The 17,156-nt window shown below is 40.7% G+C and overlaps 1 protein-coding gene across 13 annotated transcripts in view; it reads right to left on the bottom strand.

Annotated features, from left to right (window-relative positions):
• Helq (helicase, POLQ like) overlaps positions 1 to 17,156 on the bottom strand; it is a 47,156-nt gene that overhangs the window by 8,046 nt on the left and 21,954 nt on the right. For 7 of the 13 annotated variants that reach the window (XM_023713037.1, XM_023713039.1, XM_023713040.1 and 4 more), the window contains 6 exons: positions 14,191 to 14,332; positions 13,360 to 13,464; positions 10,944 to 11,166; positions 10,616 to 10,773; positions 7,697 to 7,795; positions 3,883 to 4,056 (listed from right to left, as the gene is read on the bottom strand). In XM_023713037.1, coding sequence (XP_023568805.1) covers positions 3,883 to 4,056; positions 7,697 to 7,795; positions 10,616 to 10,773; positions 10,944 to 11,166; positions 13,360 to 13,464; positions 14,191 to 14,332 — 901 coding nt within the window. Of the gene's footprint in view, positions 1 to 1,975; positions 1,999 to 3,882; positions 4,057 to 7,696; positions 7,796 to 10,615; positions 10,774 to 10,943; positions 11,167 to 12,457; positions 12,522 to 13,359; positions 13,465 to 14,190; positions 14,333 to 17,156 lie in introns of those variants that run through there. The other 6 variants (XR_002820659.1, XM_023713042.1, XR_002820658.1 and 3 more) reach the window with 5 other exon arrangements.

Below are 17,156 nucleotides of genomic sequence, written 5' to 3'. Positions count from 1 at the left end.
TATATAATTTGAATTTTCTATTGCAGTCGTTTTCTTAGCTAATCAGGAGGCTGAAGCAGGAAAATCACAAGTTTGATCCCAGCATGGGCAACTTAGAGACAATGTCTCAAAAATAAGTAGACAGACAGACAGACAGAAAGTACGTAGCTTGGCCTGCATTCACCTGTGGCCATGGGTACAGGTGCTCATCATCCCCCTTGCGGTAAACAGATTTTAGTGGTGCACAGACAATGATGTGGAAGCTAAAACTGACATATTTTAATGTAAAGTTTTACTTTCATTTTTAATAAACTGCAAAGCAAAAAAAAAAAAAGAATGTAGCTCATCAATCCTTGGGCTCAGCTGCCAGCAGTGAAAAAAACAAGCTAAACCAAAAGTCCTTTCTGGCTTGTGGGTCATGGTGGAGCAAATGGTGCAGAGAACAGCATCCGCTGGTCAAAAGAAGCAGCAATTGGTACAATCCAGATGGAAGAGCAGGAAGAAAACCCAGAATAGCCCTGCTGCCACCACCAGGACTAGTGCGGCCTCCTGTCACAGAAGGGAGTCACCTCCTTCACTTGGTATGTAGCAGAAAATGCCCCCCCAGCCAGTCTGTTAGATGCCCGGGTCCTGCTATGGTTCCTGTTCTTCTCTTAGATGTGGCCGGTCACTGTGGTACATACTGTAAGAACCAACCAAAGGCAGCCAACTACTTTGCCTCTGTCTTTTCTCTTTCAACTCCATACAGACCTTCCTCCCTGAGCCTGCAGGGCCTGATATTTTGGAAATGATCCTAATCAGCGTCCTGCCCCAGTAGAATAAATCTGCCTTCAAATCTTGGGTATTGTTTTGGTGCTTCTGCTTGCTGTTGCAGTTAAACCTCTGCAGAGCTTTTTTTTTTCTATTCCTTTTTTTTTTGTGGTACTGGGGACTGAACTTTTGTATTCCTTTGTTAATTCTAGCACAGTACCTTTTTATACTACTTCTATGACTTTTAAAAGAAAAAACACTTTAGTGAGACTGCATCAGTGAAAGCACACGTGGTCACCTAGGTTTTTCTTAGGTTCAGCCATCAAATTATAGGTGTTTTTTCAAGTTCTACACACAGATTCTTTTACTTGAGCAATTCTGTAAAGGCTCAAATCCTCATGGTCCTTAATGAAACAAAGGGAAGGATCATCAGGGAGAGCATATTTTAATACTATAAAAAACAAAAACAGAAAACTTAAGAAAATATGTTATTATTCATAATTTTATTTGTTTAACTAGCATACACTTAAGCAATTTTTAACATCTAAAAGTCAACCTAGTAAACGATGTTTAGAAAGGCAAATTTATGGAAATAATGATCTTTGATGCAAAATTTTTGGGTGTTTACTCCCTTCATTAGCACCTGTGATAAAATTATCACATATATACACAGAATATGGAGGGTTAAGAGGAAAACTGAAATAAACTTCAAATTTAGAAAACAGAGCTGGAGATGTACACCTGTAATCCCAGAGCTCAGAAGACAAGAGACAGGAGGTTCACCACAATTTTGGGCTACATTGTGAGTTCAAGGCCAACAAGAACTACATAGTGAGACCCTGTCTCAAATACAAAAAACACACCAAAAAAAAAAAAAAAAAAGTTCATAGGAAAAAGTTTATAAAAAAACTGAGCATGTGCCCTGTGTGCACCCCTGTAATCCCAGCATTTGGGAGGCCAAGGCAGGAGGATCATTGCAGGTTTGAGACCAGTCTGGGCTACAAAGTGAACTCAAGTCCAGCCTGAACTGTAGAGTGAGACCCTGTCTCAAAAAGACAACAAAAATCAAACCAAACCAAAACAAAACCAGGGCCGGCCAGATAGCTCAGCAGATTAAAGTGCCTGCTTAGGCAGATACAGGGAGCACGGATCGAACTCTGGGACCAAATAAATTCATACCAAGGTCCCTGGTTTGCCATGCTGGCCCTGCCCCCACGGCACACTGAGACAGCGATTGAACACGCACCTGTAATCCCAGTGCTTGGGAGGCTGAAAATAGAAGGATCACTATGAGTCTGAGTTGTGTAGTGAGACCCTGTAGAGCCTCTACTAAATATATTATTAAAAAACAAAAAAAACTGAGTATGGAAACAAATACAGGAAGGGTTACTTACTATGCCACTCAACAAGAAGCAATGTTAATGTAGCAAAAAATGGCTTATATTATAAATTTAATTTAAAAGTTGTCACGGTTGAAAAGTCTGATCAATGTTGAGCTCTATTTAAGCAAACTTTAAGATCTTTTTAAATTGAAGTCTTAAATCCACCTCAAATACCTAAGGCCAAAACAAAGTTCTGAATTATTTTATAAAATACAAATTTGCTGCAGAAACCTGACACAGCTGCCTGATGCTGGAAGCAAATATGGTCCTTGCCATGGCCCTCAGGAGGACAGGGCGGAGCAGCCACACAGAGTGCTGGGAGAGCTCACGTACTCGGCCAGCATCTGACAAGCTTGCCGCATGCACACATGAAAACTACTCATCACAGGGAATTGACAGCAACGAAAAGTGGTTGCTTTAATAGTTAATTCTATTTTTTTTTTTTTACTGTTTTTAAAAATTTTTTCTCATTAACTTTATTGAAAATCAATAATTATATAGCATTTAAAACTGTAGACATTGAAATGTGAAAGATATGAGACATAAAGTGAATTTTAGAGAAATATTTCTGAAATGAATACATACCATGAGATTAATAATAGATTACACATTGTAAATAAATTATTTACAAACTTAAATGAATGTAACAATAAAAGTTGTCTAAAATAAAGATGAAGAAGAATTTACAGATCAGTCATATAATAGTTCTCTCAGGCTGGTGAGATGGCTCAGTGGTCTAAAGCACCTACTTGGAACAAGCTTGGCAAAGCACAGGGACCACGGTTCGATCCCCCAGCACTACATGGCAGCCAGCCCCGCCCCCTGGTGGACTGAGCTGGCCACACACACACACACACACACACACACACAAATAAATAAATGTAAAAAAAAAAAAGAGAGAATCCTTACCTTAAAAAAAAAAAATAATAATAATAGTTCTCTCAGTGCCAAAATCAAGAAACTCATATTCACATAATTAGAATTCTCAAAGTAGAAAGGGATAGACAATGAGTATTTAAAGATTTAAAATTTCTGAATGTAGTTGAAAGTATAACGCCACATTTCCAGGAAAAATGAAACTTTTGCCTAAGAAATATGCGTAAAATCATACCAAGATACACAAAAATGAAATAGTCCAAAATTAATTGTAAAGACAAAAATTCAAGAATATACATAAAAATATTAGCTATGGAATAACAAAATTAAATAGCATCTTATTCCACTTTAGAAAAAAAAAGAGCAAATGGATAAGAAACTGAACTAATTAATTCAAAGGACTGCAAAAAAAGATCTGTCCTTATTGAATTTTATACTTAGCAAACATACCTTTGAAAACTAAAAGTAAAATATTTCCCAGTTATATAAACTTGAAATATTCTAATACTTCCAGATGTAGCATATAGAAAATAACGAAGACCATAATCCAGAAGGCAAGAGGAGTTGCTGTATGGCCCTGGATAAAGAATAACGAGCTCTCAAAATGGTAGTAGTTAATTCTAAACACCTGAAGCTATTAATGGTGGCCCTAAAAGAAGGATTAACTTGGCACTTTCTACTTCTCTATTAAGTGTTTCAGGTGATTTAGTAATTTCCATAAATGTATCATAAAAATGTATATAGTATGCTGTAGCACATGTAAAGAAATAGACTTCAAATAAATCCTGTATGCTCTGAAATAACACAAGTCAAAGAGACCACATGCCGATTAGCTGAGGTCAGTAACAGTTCAAACAAGAGGTATAAGCACACGTTAGCACTCTAGTGGCCTCACCTCGCAGAAATGTAACACACAGGATGAGAAGGAAGCAGCGCCAGTGAGCAGATTTTGTACGGATCCTCGAGGAAGATTAAATTTTTCAGACACGCTCCAAACGTTGGTCTCTTTGAGCAAGGCATAGAGGACAAAAGAGAGGTAGAGTCTGTTGACAATGTTCTTGTCCACTTTCTAGAAAGACACCATCCAATAAATGGATGTAAAACTGCATGTTATATTCAAATTGGACAAAAGATGAAGTGAATGAAGTTGTATAGCACAGGTGGCAAGAGGGGAGATAGCTCAGGGATCTAAGCTCCTGCCTGGCAGACTCAAGACCTGGATTCGATCCCTGGTACTGCATGCTGGGTCAGTCCCAGAACCCAGGTATGCGGTGCCAGCCTTGAAACTGGCACACCTGTAATTCTGGCACTGGGGAGGCTGAGACAGGAGGATCACCAAGAGTCTGAACTGTGTAGTGAGACCCTGTATCCAATAAAGAAATAAAGAAAAAAACCCAGAATGATTCCATAAATACAAATCTGATTTCTAACATATGTGCCTGCCTGGCAAGCCCAAGGTTCTGATTTCGATTCCCAGTATCAAAACAAAACCAACAAATCCACCAAAACAAAACAAAAACAACAACATAAAAAGACCTCTGGCTGTCTCCCGTTGATTTCTAACGTATGTACTTTTTGTTCTTTTTTCTGTACTGGGAATCCGACTCAGGACCTTGTACTCCTCAGGCAGGCATTTGTGCGCTGAGCTACATCCCCACCCTAACATATGTACTTTACATGAAATTCATTATTATTTCTCCAAATACAAAAAAGATATGGCAAATTGTTTCCAATTTAAATTAACTTCCTTCTGTAGGTAGTGAGGTGGGTTGAATGATGCTCCCCTAGAAAATAAAGTTCAAGTGCTGACACCAGTGCCTAAGATGTGCTTTGACTTGGGAATATGATATCTGCTGTGTACCCTCGACACTGTCATGGACCTCTCCAGTGAAATCACCCAGGTCCAGTGGGATGAGGAGAGGACCCTGAGAAGCCATGCTGGACGCAGGCTGACAAGGACAGAGGCCTCGGTGAGACAAGGGACACCAACGGTAGAGACAGCCCCTGCAGGAACCACTGCTGTGGTGACTTCTGTTCAGCATCTCTGGGCTCCGGAACCAGAATAAGAGAGATGGGGTCGGAGAGGGATGCTACTTTTGGGGTGTTTTGGTGCAACAACTGGACCCAGCGCATCACACTGCTATGCTGCCCCTCTGCTGCAGAGTGACACCAACAAATACAGTGCACACAGGGAGGGAGCTGGGCAGTTCCTACATTTTCAGGGGTTCTTATACACCGGGATATGTATGACTTTGATTATGTTAGATAAAGTAATGTAGATAAATAAGTTAATAAGCTTGTCCATAGTAAAAACTGAGTAAAAATTATGCAGACTTCCACATGATCATGAGAAATAATTAATGTTTTCAAAGTTAAAACGAGAAAGAAAAATACTTCCTGTAGCTAACAATTTGTTTTGGGTATATCCTTTTCCCGTGGTTCTAGTGACTCCATAAGGTATTTCATTGCTAGCGTCAAGCTAATTTGGAAACTAACTCATGCTTAAAGAGAAAAAAAATGAACAGGAAAAAGTAGGGATACATTATGAAATTCAGCTTGTCTAGCTAGGTGTGGTAGTGCATGCCCATAGCCCCAGCACTCAGAGGCATGAGCCAGGAGGACTGTTAGTTTGATGCCAGCCTGTGTCAAAAACCAAAATCACAATCAGAACCAAGGGCCCCAAAGATAGCTTAGCAGATTAAAGTGCCTCAGGGTCCAGGGGTTCGATTTGCCCCCCTCCAGGTCCTGCTAAAACAGTGGTTGAGATTGGGCCTGGTGGCACATGCCTGTAATCCCAGAGCTTGGGTGGCTAAAAACAGGAGGATCACTATGAGTTCCAATCACTGTAGTGAGATCCTGTAGACCCGGAACTTAATACATTAAAAAAAAAAAAAAAAAAATCAGAACCAAAATTGTATCTTCTACTATTGTAAAAGAATAATGGATTTTTTGTGTGTGTGTTGTTTTTTTGTTTTTCGGAACCAGGGATTGAAATCAGGCCATTGTGCTTGCCAGGCAAGTGCTTATTCTACTGAGCTATCTCCCCGGCCCCTGTAAAAGAATATTGGAAAGGCTGGCCAAACAGGTCAGCGGATTAAAACGCCTGCAAGCAGGTGCAGGGCACAGATTTTGATCCCCGGGCCTGCCATGCCAGCCCCATCCCGCTGGGGCATGCTGAGATATGATTGAGACTGGGCGTGGTGGCTCAAACCTATAATCCCAGCTCTTGGGAGTCTGTAAACAGGTGGATCACTAGAAGTCCGATCTAGTAGTGAAACCCTGAACACCCTAAAGACCCTTCCCTAAAATACAGCAACAACAACAACAAAGAATACTGGAAATGAAAGAATGGATCACTCTTTTTAAAAGCATTAGTTAAAAAAAAAAAAAAAAGCAAAAAAGCATTAATGGTGGCCTGGCAAGATAGCTGAGAGGACTAAGTGCTTGCTTAGGTAAGCACAGGGGTCAGGGTTCAATCCCTGGCACTGCCCCCGGGCACACTGAGCCTGCGATGGAGTCCAGGAGTGGTGGCACACTCTTGTAATCCCAGCACTAGGGAGGCAGAAAACAAGAGGATCACGACGAGTTTGAGCTATAGTGAGACCTTGCGCGTGTACACACACACACACACACACACACACACACACGTACACACACACACCCTAAAAGCATTAATGGGCCAGTGAGATCACTCAGGGGTCTAGAGTGCCTGCTTAGGCAAGCTTAGGCAAAATGTAGGGACTGTGGTTCGATCCCTGGCACCATATACTGTGCCAGCCCCGCCTGGGCTGAGCCAGTCACCAAAAGAAAAAGCATTAAGATGAAAAGCATAAGAGTTGAAGCAAGTAGGATAAGGCAGCCTTTTCATTTTTCAATTTTAATGTGCCCTTATTAACTATAAATTGAGCCGATGTAGGTTTTTGCTTGGAATGTATTTCCTAAGCCAAGAAAAATGATACAATTTTTGCAAGGCAAGATATCAATTTTAAGATCTTTGGCAAGACTTGTTAAAAATAGGAAGTGGTTTCTTTTTAGATATGGTAAAATCAATCTGATTTCAAGTAAATATAATGTTCTTTAGAATTCTCAATATTGATACTTCTAAAATATTAAATGAGTAACATTCATAATTAAGATAAATTCATATTCTACTACTTTAGACATTCATTAATTTAATCAAAATATATTGATTAAATATTAACAGAAGTGGGGCATGGTGGCACATGCCTGTAATACCAGCTTGGGCTACATAGCAAAGTTCAAGGCTAGTCAGTCTGAGCTATACAGCAGCAAGATCTCGTCTCAAAAAGGAAAAACAAAAACCCAAATAAATGAGGAGGAGAAGAGCTGAAGAGAAAAAAGAATTGAGATGTATCATAGGTACAAATTTCCTATGATAAATGTGATCAATACACATGACAAATACATAGTAATAAAAAGAATAAAGTTTAAAAAAAGAAAAAACATAGTTTATGCATCTGATACTTGGTTCATGCCTATTGACTGAACTGTGAAACACCCAACACCCAAATGAAAGGCATCGCACAACAGTGCAATAGTTTCCCCACCTCCACCTCCTAGAATGCCTTCTGTATACTGCAGGACTAAAATATGAAACAAAAGATTTAACCAATAAAGCATGCAATATAATGGTATTAATTTTGCTGAGTAAACTTAGTTCATTACTTAGGAAAAAAAAATGACAGCACCTTCCTGGTGGTTTGACCTGAGGCCTTCTTTGCGATGTAGCTTTCGGAGACGCCAAGGAGTGTGGCTACGTTTTGCTCAGCGGGGGTGAGTTGACTGATCTGCATAGGAAAAGAGTAAATTGAAAAAATCAAACTGTAAGTTTCAAAAAAATTTATCATTTGCCCAGCACTCAGGAGACAGAGACAGGAGGATCTCTGCAAGTTTGAGACCAGCCTGGGGGCTACAAAAGTGAACATAAGGCCAGGCTGAACAGCATAGTGAGAACATGCCTCAAAAAAAGAAGAAAAAGAAAAATTTATCATTTGAACCAAATCTATTTGACATCATATTGTCATGATTTTAAAGGAGATGAAAAATATATACATTTATTTGTTGTATCATGAGTTTTTAAGAGTATAGCATTAAAATATAATGTAGCTTAGTGGAATCATAGTCATAAGTGGCAAAATGACATTTCAGTTTACATCAGATCACACACTATGACTGAAAAATGTTTAATTTTTAAAAAAATGTATTATAGTATAAGATATACTGCCATGAATCCACCTCAAAATAAGAATAATCCCCTTGTTCTGAACACACTTATCCCATCACCCTTGCCACTTTGTGCAGTGGTTCTGGAAGTCCTCTTTCCTGGCTGTAGCTGTGCTACTGGGGCTGACTCAATTCATCCTCCCTGCCTCTGTCCCTCCCTGTCCTGAATTGACTGAAAGCATTTCCCTTTGCTGGTTGTCTTACTTTTTACTTGTTCCTGGGACAAAATACCCGACACCCAAAATTAAGGAAGGAAAGGTTTATTTAGCTCACAGTTTGTAAAGGTTTCAGTCTATACTCAGCTGGCTTCCAGGTAGGGGGCACATGACAGAGAACAGTAGTTCATGGCCGCAGAAAACAGCGAAGAGCAAAGAGAGGGGCAGCAGCTGTGGCTTCTAGCCAGCCTCTCTCCCCTCCTTATATTGTAAAGAAGCTACCCTGGGGCTGGGGTGTAGAACTCACACAGTGTCCTTGCCTTCCTCTTGCACAGGATGAGGATGCTTACAGATTAAGAATCCTGGCTCCCTGCTGAGTAACTTAATATCTAAACTTCTCAAGTTGATATAATGTATCAACCAGTACACCGGTCATTGCCATTCTGGGGCCTAGTCACAGGTCACTCTGTACCAGGTCCATGGCATAAAGTGGATGAAGATGCACCATCATGTTTTATGAGCCTGACTTTCGGTCGGCTGGCACATGGCAGCCAAATTCACGATATTTTGATTATACTTATAAGGACACTCTCGAAAGAGGACTTTCAGAACTGCTTCAGAGTGGCAAGAGTGACAGGGCAAATGCACTTGCAGCAGGAGTATCTGAGAGGGGTTACTGTCAATGTGTCTTCTACCACGATTTTACATTTATACATTCATGTTGATCATTCTATTTTTTTTTTTTTTTCTGTATTTAGGGCAGGGTCTCCAGGGTCTCACTATGTAGATCAGACTCGTAGTGATTCTCCCGTTTTCAGCCTCGCAAGTGCTGGGATTACGCCAATAATCCCCCAGGTGGGTGCCGCCAATGCCCAGTCTCAATTGCCTGCTCAGCGTGGCCTGCGGGTGGGGCTGACACAGTATGCCAAGGATCAAACCCTGGCCATGGTGCTCTGCCTAACCAGGCGCTTTAGTCCGCTGCGCTACCAGGCTGGCCCTTGATCATTCTTTATACACATGACTATGGCCTTCTGATAAGAGCATACTGACTGGTGCCAATCCTGGCCATGTTCATCTAAGTGCACTCGGGGTGCACACTGGTGAAAGTGCCCATGGTGCGGTCCTTAGGACCTCTCTCCAGCACTGTACTTAAGAACGCGGCCACAGTGCTGGCTTCCACAGACAGTGACAATGCTTAACACTGGCAATGGCCGACGAGAGGGGAAAGAGGGAAACATCTTGAAAGTAACTGCACTACACAGTACCACTTCTAAAAAAGGTCTGTGGTGATTACTTTCAAATATGACATTAAAAAAGCAGTGGAGTTCCTGAGATTCAAAGCTGAAGACTAGGAGACTGGGAGTGTAACCCAGTGGTAGAGGAGTTCTGTGAAGCTCAAGGCCCTGGATTCCATCTTGAGCACGAAGAAAAAAGCCGTGCACTGCTTCTGCCTGGTACACGTGCATCCAGCCATGCATCCAGCCATGCAGCCAGCCAGGTCGCAGCAGTCACGTAGCCTGTACCCTTCTTGGCTCTGTTACAAGAGGGCCAGCCCCACCTTGCTACTGGCTACCCATGAACATTCCCCTGTAGTGTTCAATGTCTTTGGGCATCGGGTGTCACAGTGCTTGGCACCAGCACAACTTTCAGATGACTAAATTCTCAGCCATAAGCAATGTCTTCTCCCGCTTTCTTTATACTATGGGCAATAAGATGAATCTTGGTAGAACTGTCTCTGGGTACATGAGACCAGAGATAGTCCTTTCCTCTTTTTTTTTTTTTCCTGATACTGAATATATTTAATAGAAAAGTAATGCTGAAGTCAAACCAAAGATATCATTGTCATATTATTTTTAAAAACTAAGTGGAAAAGGCCCAATATCAGTGTATTTCAGTAGAGAAAAAAGGTAAATACTCATGATAAAAAATCATATAAAAATCATATTATTCTTAAAAAACAAAGGCTAAGGGCAGGCCAGATAGCACAGTGGTCTAAAGCTACTGCTTAGGCATAGCATAGCGGCCAGGGTTTGATCCCTGTGTGCCTTGCGGGCCCTGCCCGTGGAGCACGCTGAGATGGCAACTGAGACTGGGCATGGTGGTAATCCCAGCACTTGGGAGGCTGAAAACAGGAGAATTACTACGAGTTGGACCTACATAGTGTGACTCTGTAGACACTGTACTACAAGAAAAAAAAGCAAAGGCTAAGTTAAAAAAATCTCATCTCACCTGCCTGAAGTATATCATCCAATCAGGGTCACACTGAGAAACCAGATCATAAGGAGTTGTCAGGTAGATCAGATGAAGGAGGTTTTCAAGCACCAGCCCTTCCAGACCCTTCTTCAGGTCTCTGTAGAGAGTGTCACAGTAAGCCAGGTCGATTGCTCCTAAAGGAAGGTGAACATAGTTCATTTTTACGAGGGGAAATGTGAGCATATCAGCTCGTAAGAATAATGGTACTAATGTAAGACTATAAATGTACCTTAAAGAAAGGATAATTTTTATTCTTTTCCAGTACATTTCCTCTGGCTATAATGAGATGTAGGTAAAATCTTACCCTTAAAAGAAGCTCGCCCCAATTTTGTAATATGAAAATGACATTGCAACTCTTCGCCAGACTCTGAAACAGGCTTTTTCTGGAGGAGCCCTTTTTCTGTCAGATATCTAAGTGATTCGACAGTCATTTCCCAGAGGCTTTTTTCTTTCAATAAAATCTTTTGCTGAACACCAAAAAATGTACCATTCATGAAGTTATATATGTCACCAAGATTTGTTGCAATCTGAAACAATTTAGGACATCATTGAAGCATTTTCCTTAATTACAGGCAACAGCTTGTACACTAAGTGAGATGGTTACTCATTTCCACACAGCAAAGCTACTTAACCTAAAAACATCAGTATAAAATCTAATCAGTGATATGTATAATTTTATGCAGGCATCTTAAATACTACCTGATGTTCAGATGGAGTGTTGACTATGCATTAGAATAATCTTTTGTTAGCCAATTTCAAAGAAATTAGCAGGTTAAACTAAAATATGGCCAATCAATGAGCATATTATACTCTTATAATTCTGCTAACTGCAACTGAGTAACTTATTCTTTCACATGAAGCTTATATGAGGAATAACAAAACTTATTATGGGGCTCAGACATTGTCCCATTGCTTCTCTCTTCCCTTTTAATAATATTTACTTTTACTGTAATATTCAACTAAGCTAAAACACCCTGCAGACACACAAGTACAGACGCTCAATCTGTGGGTGGCCGGGGTGGCTTCTGTACCGCTCCCTCCTTGATTGATAAGAGGCAACGCTGTGGGAGGCCAGGGGCTGCATGGGGGCTTCACTTGACCCCATTACCTTTCTTTTTTTGTGGTACTAGGAACTGGATCTAGGGCCTTTCCTTGGAGCTATGTCCCTAGCCCTTTTAATTTCTTTATTTCATGCTTGCTTCAGCAGCACATATACTGATTTCTTTAATTTTTTTCATGGCTATATTGGCCATTTTTTCTCAATTCTTATTTTTTTTTAATTAGTATACATTTCCCCTTTTTCTTTCTCTTTCTGGGGTAAAGGGTGGTACCAGAAATCTAGTCCCTTCTTTTTTTATTTCTCAAGACAAAGCTGTGCTAAGTCACTAAATTGCCTGGTTTGGGCTCCAACTTGCAGTCCTTCGCCTCAGCCTCCCTAAGTGCTGGGATTCCAGGTGTGTAACGCCTGGTGCCTGTCATCTTTCTGTCCTTCCTGAAAAGCTTCGTAACACAGCTGCTTAACCCTGTCAGATTAGTCTGTGCCTCCCACCTGACAGCTGGATTCTTACTGATGCCCTAAGTTCCAAGTTGAGCCAAGCCCAACTCTACGGCCAGTTTCAATAGTGCAGGCATTTACAGAACGCCATCCACATGTCAAGCAATGATGAGGAACCCGTACTCAGTGATCAAGGGCAAGAAATGGAAGCCTCGCTCGTGCAGAGCTTACATTCTGCTGGGCAAGGTTATTAGCCAAACAACTGCACTAACAAGAATACAGTGACAGGCTGACAGGTTCTGCTAGAGGAAAGGAGCACTTAACTGTGGACTGGCTGGTCGCAGGCACGGGGAAGGCTTCCTATGGAAGTGACGGGTAAGCTGAAACCTGAAGGTGAGAATTATACCAGGCAGAGGCTGAGAGAGAAGCTGGACACAGGAAGGGAAGACAGGCCCTGGGCTGTCACCTCCATCTCCTGCCCTCACACTGCCCAAATCAAAGAACTTGCCGTTCCTTTCTCTCTCTAATCTTGTCCAATTCCTGTAGTTTCAGTTCCCAGGATTTTACTTCTGCTTCTGTTCCAAACCTAAAGTGTTCCTGGTTGTCAACTCTGTCTAGAATTCCAGCCTCCTCCACAAGGAGAACACAAGTGGGCTCCCCTGGGAGGTGTGGGAGCAGCCCTGCTGGCCGGTCCTCCTCAGGCCTGGCCCTGTTTGTTTGAGCTGCTCCCCGTGTGCAGCTCAGTGACGGCTGGCTGCCTGTTCTCCTCCTGCACTGCCTGCTGCCTGCTGCCTGGATTTCAGTTGCAGGACTCCAGGTATTAAAATAATCTGAGTGAAACCAGGGTGATGAACCACATGTCTCTGGCCATGGCAGTTTCCCTGTCTCCCTGTTACTCTGCACGCTCTGGTATTGGGGGAAGTCCTGAGTCCTTCCACCAAAATATAGTAATTGCTACTGAAAAAAGAAAAACATGTTGAGATTTTATTGGGGTCAGACAGTCTATATCAATCTATTTGAGAAGTAACATATGTAGAAAACGAAATGCTTCAATTTATGGATATGGAATCTTTTTCCATTTAAAGTCTTTAATTTTTTTCAGCAGTGTTTTAAGGCTCTGTTTAGGAAGGGAGACTTTGAGACAGAGTCTGTCTATGCAGTTCAGTTAGTTTGCATACATTTTAACTTTATTATTTCAGGCAAGAGCAGTAAGATTTAAAAGTACCTTCAAGCCAATCAAAGAGAGAAACAAAGCTTGGATTCCCTTGGTGAATTGCTGAACAAGATGACTGTAACAGTTTTCTGGTGGTCTGGTTATTAGCTCCAAGACCTAGAGAAGTTAAAACAGGATCATAATATTAGATTTTGTGTTGTTAATTAAGAATAAATAGGGCCGTGTTGGGCCCACCCCTGCGGTGCACTGAGACTGCAATTGAGACTAGGTGTGGTGGCTCGCGCCTATAATCCCAGCTCTTGGGTGGCTGACCACAGGCAGATCACTACTGAGTCCAATCTACATAGTGAGACCTTGTACTAAAATAGAAAAAAAAAAAAAAAAAAAGAACAAATAGGGTTCTACCAGGCATGGCGGTACTTGCCTATAATCCTATAATCCCAGTATTCATGAGGCTGAGGCAGAAGGACTGCCCAAGTACAAGGCCAGCCTGGGGATACCTGGCTGAGACCCAGTTTCAAAAAGCTAAAAACAAAATAAATAAAGAATAATAACTTTTGAAAAAAAAAGAATAACTTTTAAAAAAGGAATACATGGCGTTCCATGTAAAGATTTTATACTTTGCATAAATCTTGTAAAGTCAATGGGAATTCACACCAAACCAAATCAAGCAACCTGAAAAGATGAAAGAATGAGAATTTACCAGATATCCCTATAACATTAAGGAAGATCTCTACAGTAGAAAAATCTTCAAATTATGCTCCCTAATTTTTCAGCATATAGCAGGATGCGTCATATAAAAAAAATTAATAAACATGATCTCATTTGAGGTTAGACTGAAGACCAAGAAGGGGGGACCCAAGCAGTGAGATTAACCATTACCTTTTGCTTGTCTTTTTCTTGCAATATAAGTATACTTTCCCCAGTGGTATCTATTCCAGCACGGCCAGCTCTGCCAATCATCTGTTTATATTGATTCCTCTTTAAAAATTCTTTAGCAACGTAGGGAGCTCTTAAAATAACTCTATGGAATTCACAAAATTAATTAAAAGTGACATTCCACCTATAGCAATAGCATCTATTTTTAAAACTTTATATCTATGTAATATTTTAGCAACATATTAATTCAAAAGATAGGAAACTACCTGTAATTCTTATGAAAATGCTTCATAGCAGCCTATTTATGTATTCTTATAAGGGAGTTACCTGTAGCTCAGTTAAATGGCTTATCTTAAAATATAAAATAAATACTAGCCAGAATCATTTTGATTCAAATGTTCTTAGTTAGAAGACCTATGATTAAACTATAGCAGTAGACTCTAAAGCTGTTTTATTCTGTAGCCCATTTGGTCATGCACCACCAACATACACATTTTTATTTATAAATTTATATTAACTTGAAGAGCTTTTAACTGTTTTGAACTACAGAGTGATTTCAATCATGTTCAAGTATACAGAAGTCTACTGTCAGCTTGCCTATCCAAAGGTACGAGAAAACTATTTTCGAAACAACCTACTCTTCCTTTATTTGTAAATCTCAATAGTCATACAAGATTACTAAACACTTGGAGAAAACTAAAAACAACACTTACAAGGAAAGTACGCTAAAAGAAAATTCTTGCAAGGAAAAAAAATTAATATCTTTTTTGAAAATTGAACTAAAAGCTAAATAGTTAATGGATATAGTTAAAAACTGATTTTTTAAAAAATATGGGAAGTTGAAATCTCATAATTCAAATAGCATGAAAGTGTGTAAGAGAGTTAAGCGCTCAGTCTGAGAGACTCTGTCTATTTGAATTTACAAAAGCCGAGGACTGAGAAGGGTGATGGGAGAGAGGAAGAAAAAATCAACCCCAGCAGTTGCTCTCGGCAGCAAGTGCAGAGCCTGACCGTGAGCACCCACCACACATGTGCTCAGCCCTGCGCAGGAAAAGCAGGCCAGCCTGGATCTGGGGACTGCAGAACCCAACTGCCCAGGGCCCAACCTCGGCCTTGAAATGTGCTGCTGGGACTGAGGCCAGATTTATTTAATTACCCTCACTCTCCCTTCTGGACAGCCTGGGTAATGAATGACTTTCCTTTCCAGAGTTACAAGGACTAAAGTCACCTGAAATTATCATTATATACCACAGTGAAGTGTTAAAGAGAAAGATCTAAAGGCTTCTGGAGAGAAGAAAACTGCACATCCATCTAGAAACAAAAATGAACAGCACTGGCACCTAGAAGACATGGACAAACCTTTATACAGTCCCCAAAGGAGGGGAAAAAAATAAAGCCTAGAATTCTTTTCCTAGTGCAGTATGAAAGTATGAGGCCAAAATACAAACATTTTCAGTTACACAAAGAATGAGTAGTTTTATCACCACGGTGATGCAGTGTTTTAAACACAATTACTGAAGAATGGTAAAATTTTAAAAATGAATCATAAAAGGAAGACATGGAATAGAAGAGGCAGTATAAGCAGAAGCAGTAACATTTATAAGTAAGTTTAATTACTGTTTATAAGATGAAAATAATTGAAACTAAAATTCTAGAGCCAGAACATGTAGCTCAATGGAAAAGTCCTTACCTGGCATCCCTAAGACCACACAAAATGTCAAATTTAAAAGTAAATTTAAAGAAAGTTGAGGTGGGGTTGGCCAGATAGCTCAGTGAACTGAAGCACCTGCATAGGCAGAGCCCAGAGGCTGGGGTTCAATCCTTGGCTTGTGGTGCCAGCCCTAGCCCCACCCTTGTCCCCAGAGCACTGAGACAGCGATTGAGATTGCGCATGGTGGTGCGCACCTGTAATCCCAGCGCTTGGGAGGCTGAAAACAGAAGGATCATTATGAGTCCAATCTGTGTAGAAAGACCCTGTACTAAAAATACTTTTTTAAAAAAGTTGAGGCCATTCTAATATACATGGGGCAGAGAACATACAAATGTCACCACTCCTGTTATGCTCAGGAGAGGCTATTAATTCTGAAGTGATGAAAAGTATTTTGATTACAAAGATTAAAATTTGAAGAGTAGCCCACTGGAATAAGGGCTGGGGATATTGCTTAGTGGCACAAGGCCTGCATGGAAATAGGACATACAGGTGTGTGCCACCATGCCCAGTCTAAGCAGCCTGTTGCCCAGGGCGGGTCTGGCACAGCATGTGCTGCCAGGGATCGAACCTGGGTCTTTGTGCTTGCCAGGCAGGTGCTTAGACTGCTGAACTATCTTTCCAGCCCAGGATATATTGCTTCTAATGCCTTCAAGTGTCTGAAAAACGGAAGACCTATCCCTAATAGAGATTGAAAATAAAAGGATAAAAATGTACCCAGGAAAAATGAGATATAATATTCAAAACAAAATCGTTAAATGAGGAAAACAGGTTCAACAATAATACATTTAAAGTAAACCTTTGTATATCTAACTAGTTTTGAAATACAAAAAGGAAAAACTAGAAATATAAAAGGTAGAAACTGACAACTACGTAATTAATATATAGCCAAGGCACCAAAAACAGTAGGAAAAGAGATGTTGATGTAATTAGTAACTGTGATCTCAAAGAGATATATACGGGGCTGGCCAGATAGCTCAGCAGACTAAAGCACCTGCTTAGGCACAGCACAGGGGCCAGGATTAGAGCTGTGGTGTGCCATGCTGGCCCCACCCCCAGGGCACACTAGGACAGCGATTGAAACTGGGCATAGTGGCGTGTGCCTGTAATCCCAGCACTTGGGAGGCTGAAAACAGGAGGATCACTATGAGTCTGATGTATGTTGTGAAATCCTGTGGACCTTGTACCAAATACATTAAGAAAAAAAAAAAAAACATGGGCGCTCAAAGAGACATATAAAACTGCATAGCCTACAGAAAAA

Source organism: Octodon degus, unplaced genomic scaffold (assembly GCF_000260255.1).
Source record: "Octodon degus isolate 3935 unplaced genomic scaffold, OctDeg1.0 scaffold00028, whole genome shotgun sequence".
NCBI classification, from domain to species: Eukaryota; Metazoa; Chordata; class Mammalia; order Rodentia; family Octodontidae; genus Octodon; species Octodon degus.
The sequence above is the reverse complement of the archived record's forward strand: the minus strand, read 5'-3'. Positions and strand labels throughout refer to the sequence as shown.